General features: G+C 29.5%; 1 protein-coding gene across 1 annotated transcript; it reads left to right on the top strand.

Moving 5' to 3' along the window:
- Positions 1 to 1,589: 1,589 nt before the first annotated feature.
- LOC105133305 (transcriptional activator Myb) lies at positions 1,590 to 3,404 on the top strand. Its single transcript, XM_011037244.1, has 3 exons — positions 1,590 to 2,219; positions 2,430 to 2,855; positions 2,990 to 3,404. Exons 1-3 carry the CDS (start codon positions 2,105 to 2,107, stop codon positions 3,160 to 3,162), a joined length of 714 nt encoding a protein of 237 aa, XP_011035546.1. The 5' UTR covers positions 1,590 to 2,104; the 3' UTR covers positions 3,163 to 3,404.
- Positions 3,405 to 5,873: the final 2,469 nt, after the last annotated feature.

The raw sequence follows: 5,873 nt of genomic DNA, 5'->3' as shown, positions 1-5,873 counted from the left end.
AAAATGTACAAAAAATAAATATAGTCAACTTAAGTTAACATATCGGACCCGTGATCTAGATTATGAATTCAGGATAACATCATAGAAAAGAAATAAATTTTTTTAACTAACCCAGTATTAAAGGATAAAATAAAAAATTCAATTAGAAAAAAGTAGTTAAAAAAATGACATAAGTCAATAATATATTACAAAGTCTCATTTCCAATAGATCTAATATTGAATGTTAATATTAAAAAATAGCTCTAGAAATTTTCATTGATTAAGAAATAGAGAATCATCTAAAAATTCAAAATAAATTTTTGACAATTACATAAATAAGTTTATGATAATTACATAAATATTATTTCTAAAATTCATTTATAATTTTAACTCTTCAATAACATATTACTAATATTTTTTTTCATCAACTATCCAGTAGCTCTTCCAAACTAACAGTTGGCTGATAATAACTAAAGAAATGATTTTAGTTGACTAATAGAATTTACCTATTGTTACCTCAAAATAAGAACTACTATTTATTATATCATATTTGTTCCTACGTACAAGCTATAATTTTAAATTTTACTTTTTAATTTCTTCTAATTTTTAATTTATACATATCCACACATCAATTAACCATTGTGCACGCATATTACTAAAAACAAAACCATTATTCATGCATGATTGGATGAACAAAACCAAAAAAGCAAAGGTAATATACGGGAAAAAAGAATCAAAGAAAGGAAAGATTAATACATACCTTATAAGGAACAAGAATGTGTTGATATATTATGAAAAATGGTGTATATCATGGTGTATGTATATATAAAAAAAGAATAGAAAGAAGAAAAGAAAAGATGTGCATGTATTATGAAACATGGTGTATATAAATTTATATTATAAATATAATGGGAAAAAAAAACATTTTTTCTCCTGAAATAAAACCACTATATATGCATTCATATATATTCTACGTACCAAATACAGAAATTAGGTAATTTGCAGGGCATATATATTAGAGACCGACCATCCCATTATAAGGTTAGGATGGATTTTATTTGAAATTAATTGATTAATACCATTCTAATATTAGAAAGGAAAGACCAGAATATGTTTGATTCAAAAGAATATATAGTTAATTAATGATGGATGCCTTAGTCTAACTCTCCACGTGCACCTTTCTCAAGAATGTAAAGCTAAAATGTTAGTTAATTAGGTCTGAAAAGTGATCAAAACCCGAAACGCCCTGAAAAAATAACATATTAAAAAACATTATGAAAATCTATAACAAGATTACCAACCTCTTCTGTATATCCCAAATTATATTCCATAATCAACTTTTAATTACTTATAATTAACCCAAATCCCTTTTTCTAGCTAGGTGGCTAGGGTTTTGGATGATTCAGTATTCCCACTAGGGTTAACTAAATTTCTGTTTAGTGATAGGAGCATTTTATCTTCACAGCTTCTTCTTTTTTTTCATTTCATTTACTAGCTAGATGTTCTAAAGCTAGAAGTACTGTGTGTGTGTGTCTATATATATATATATATAGAATTAAAAAGAAAAGCTAGGTGGGTTATAAGTAGACGTTGTAGGTTAGAAACTTGGGAAGATGTTGAAAGCAGAACGAAATCCACCCCACCAAGCAACCTCACCTCCCTCTCTCACACACACACAGAGATATGCGTATAGATGATTACTTATAAACGTTTGTTAGCCTAGATGTTGCATCAATCGCTGGTAGAGGTCTGCCCAAACCTTCCTGCTCTCTAACGGATCGAAAACACTTCTCTTCTCCCTCTATACCTCCTTATATTCTCTTTGGCATCGATCTCCTTCGTCTCTCCAATCATCTTCTTTGCCCTGTATTTAAGTACTCTAGCTAAACAATTAAACATCTCTCTCTCTCTCTCTTCCTCTCTCCCTGTAGTTACATATATATGCTCTTCTTCGCTTTAGCAAGAAGAAGGTACAAGAATTGAAGGTAGAAGAACTCTTGTTCTTGAATTGAAGGAGTGCTATAGCAATACTAGGGTTCATTTATTCAAGTACTATAGAAATATCGTGTTTTTGGTTCTTGGGATTGGATTCTTTGATTGTTGTATTTAGAATATTAAAAGAAAAATGTGTACTAGAGGCCATTGGAGGCCTGCTGAAGATGAGAAGCTTAAGGACTTGGTTGAGAAGTATGGTCCTCATAATTGGAACGCGATCGCCGAAAAGCTTCATGGAAGATCAGGTGAAAATTTAAACCTAAAGAGAAACTAATTTTTATCCTCACAAATATTTTCATTTCAATATTTTTTTTATGTTGTTATTTAGAAACAACTAGGGTTTGGTACTGTATGCAAAAGTTGAGATATACTTATAACTAATGGAAATTAAAAGGGAAGCTAACTATGACTGTGACTAATAACTAACAAAACGAAGTTTGAACAAATTGAATCAGGGAAGAGTTGTAGGTTGAGATGGTTTAATCAGTTGGATCCAAGAATCAATAGAAGTCCTTTTACCGAAGAGGAAGAAGAAAGACTTCTTGCTTCTCACCGGATCCATGGGAATAGATGGGCAGTTATTGCAAGGCTTTTCCCAGGTCGCACCGATAATGCAGTGAAGAATCATTGGCATGTCATCATGGCAAGAAGATATAGAGAAAGGTCTAGGCTTCATGCAAAAAGAACTGCTCAAACTTTGGTGAACGAGCAAAAAATCTCTTCAAAACAAGACATGCAGATAAATTGCGAGACGAGGAGCTTTTCTTCATTTGTCAAGAAATATTGTGAGAAATTCGGCCAATATCCTTTGATCACTCACAGCTACTTACCGGCCTTTTGGAAAGAGTTCTACAATGTCGACGATCCAAGTAATTGTGAAGGTAACTAGAATATCGAGCTAGCATCATGGCGATGTACTATATATATACAGTTCGGGTTCTAGCTAGTTTTACAATATTGATAATAATTTCTTAGCTCTTATTGCTCATGTTCCTTACATACATGGAAATTGCAGATCAAAATCGGCCCATTGAGTTCTACGATTTTCTCCAAGTAAACACGGACTCCAATAAAAGTGAGGTGATAGACAATGCAAGAAGAGAGGATGAAGAGGTAGATCAGCAGGAAGTCATATTGGAACATCAGAGCAAGGCTGGCGTTCCGTTCATTGATTTTTTCTCAGCTTGAAGATCTTCATAGCACAGCTTTTGGTGGTGTGTCAAATGAGTGACCAACAAATGCACAGTAATCGTACACCTAATTAGTTACTCAGTCTTGTATCCTACAAGTGCATTGACTCAAGAAATATTTAAGGGGAGAAACATGTACGTACGTAGCATATGCAGGGAATATTTCATATACATAAGAAAGCTCTATGCATAGAGACGAAGTTTTATGGAAGTTGCTAATCTAAATTAAATGTCAAGATCTACCCTTGTTGTTTACCGTCCTATAGCACATGTACGTAAAACGACACCATCTGCGAGTCCATATATATATACCATTTCAGAATATTGGTTTGCTGATCGCAAAAACTAAACATACAATAATATATATATATATATATATATATATGATTGTTAATTAGTACTTCATATCTTCTCTATCCGAAGCGATTTTAGTGTATATATTGTTGCTTTATCGTGAACAAGGAAAAAAAAAAAGCTTGTGATCTATGGAGTTCTGATCAGTTGAGTTCTATATAAGAAATTCTGGCATGGCTTTTTCTTATCAGTTCTTAGTTTACAAATACATGTAATTTCTCTGATCCCTAGATTGAAAAACTTGTGAAACTATAAACAACATTGTAATTTATTTTCACATGCATGGAGTTTGCATGGCATCAGTTGGAAGTTGGACGTTCTTGACATGGAATGTAAACAGAAGGGAAATTTAGGTTTCAATATATATTTAGCTGTTAGGATGCATGGTTATTTTTACATATATATGACGTAAGAACTGCTATGATCACCAAATGATTTAGCATTAATGAATTAATCCAGGTTTTTCTAAAACCAAATAACTAAGATATACTTGTTAAATATTCTAAAGAAAACAAAAAGAGAAGGCAAGGGTTTCATTGATATTGATATTGTAGAACCAAATGAATTAATAAAAAATCAACTTAATCAAAATACAAAGATATTGTATATAACTTAAAACCAAAAAAATTAAAGAGATTATTCTACTTTTAATAAATAATAAAACAAAATAACTATATATTTATTTAATTAATTAATTAATGTGAGTGTTCAGGCTAGCTTGTGCACACCTTAACTAATCTCACATGCCCTGAAGTTAACGACAATGTAAATTTCAAGTGGTCCTAAGAGGACTCAAACTTGTGACTGTTGGGGACCAAGCGTAAAGCCTAATCAATTGAACTATCTCTCAAAATTACCCTATATTTCTAATCAATATGAGAGGTGGTTCTTTAATATTTTGATATTATCATGGATATATTTAATAAGATATCATGTGTGTGATTGTTCATTACCAGAAAATTGATAAATACAAATAAAAATATCAAATGAATATTTTCATCAGTAAATTCTCAACTAATTTTATAATTAGACATATACCCTCGGTATATATTGAGGGAATTATAGTGGGAAAAAATTTAAACAAAAAAATAATAACGTGTTATTTTTTACCAACAGAATTTATTCCATCTGCAAAATCCGTTGATAATTTCGTTCATCATATTAATTACAAACGAAATCCTAACAAAAAATTCTGTCAATATTTTCCTGAGAGCTTTGAAACTGTTCACTATCCAATTGTACTGTTAATTATTATTTTCTAAAGACAAAAACACTAACGAATTAAAAACTCGTCGGTGTTATTTGAAGAGTTTCTAAAAATTTTTTATTAAATTGAAAATTTAAATTAAATATTACATGTAGAATCACCAATTGATTGAAAAGCTGTCGGTGATATTTGGTAGTTTCTGAAAAAAATTTATTAAATAGAAAATTTAAATTAAATATTACCAACAGAATTACCAATGAAATATTTAAAAATATTAGTATTTAATTATCTGTCGATAAAATATTCCAACAAAAAGTCTAGAATCCCCAATTTCACAACAAACAAGGCTCTTTTCTTCTTTTTCTTCTTCTTCTTCTTTTCCACATGTAAAAAGCATCAATGTCTATTTCTTTCTCTTCTCTTCTCTTTTCTTCTTGGCTCCTTCTCTTCTCCTCCATGCTCAAGTATGTATTTTTCTCCTTCTCTTTTCTTCTCAGTTTTTTTAATTAATATACTTTATGATTTTTTTATCTTCTTAAATTCACTTGCAACTACATTAATGTAAGATTTTTCTTCTTCTTTTTTTGAATTTTTGTTTTCACTATATTTGTTTTTTTATTTTTTTTGTTCCTAATAATTGTATAAATGTTGTTATAGGATTGTTTTTTCATGTGAGATCAATTTTTAGTTTGTTTATTTATAGGATTTTTAAATTTTTAGCAATTGCAACTTATTTTTTTCATATAAATTTTGTTAGTTGAATTTATTTTTTCTTGCTATTTATTTGTTGCAAATTTGATCGAGTTGATTTTTTTTTCTTTTTTTCAAGTGTTTTGAGTATTATAGAGTGTTGGTTTATATTAATTTAATTATTTTGTAATTTTGTAAAGTAGATTTTTTAAAAATATTTTTTAATAATTACCAACGGAATTACATACGAACTTACCGAGAGAAATACCGATGAAATGAAGCGGATAATGTTTTTTTACATGCTTTTTTCATCGTTAAAATAATTTTTTTACTACTAACAAACTTACCGACGAACAAAAAATTACAAATAAAAAATTCATTGACAAAGCATTTTCATCTATAATTTTATTAGTAAATTAATTACTAATGTAATGGCAGTGCAAATATCAACAAAAAAT

This window comes from Populus euphratica, unplaced genomic scaffold (assembly GCF_000495115.2).
Source record: "Populus euphratica unplaced genomic scaffold, PopEup_1.0 scaffold114.1, whole genome shotgun sequence".
In the NCBI taxonomy this organism is placed as follows: Eukaryota; Viridiplantae; Streptophyta; class Magnoliopsida; order Malpighiales; family Salicaceae; genus Populus; species Populus euphratica.
The sequence above is the reverse complement of the archived record's forward strand: the minus strand, read 5'-3'. Positions and strand labels throughout refer to the sequence as shown.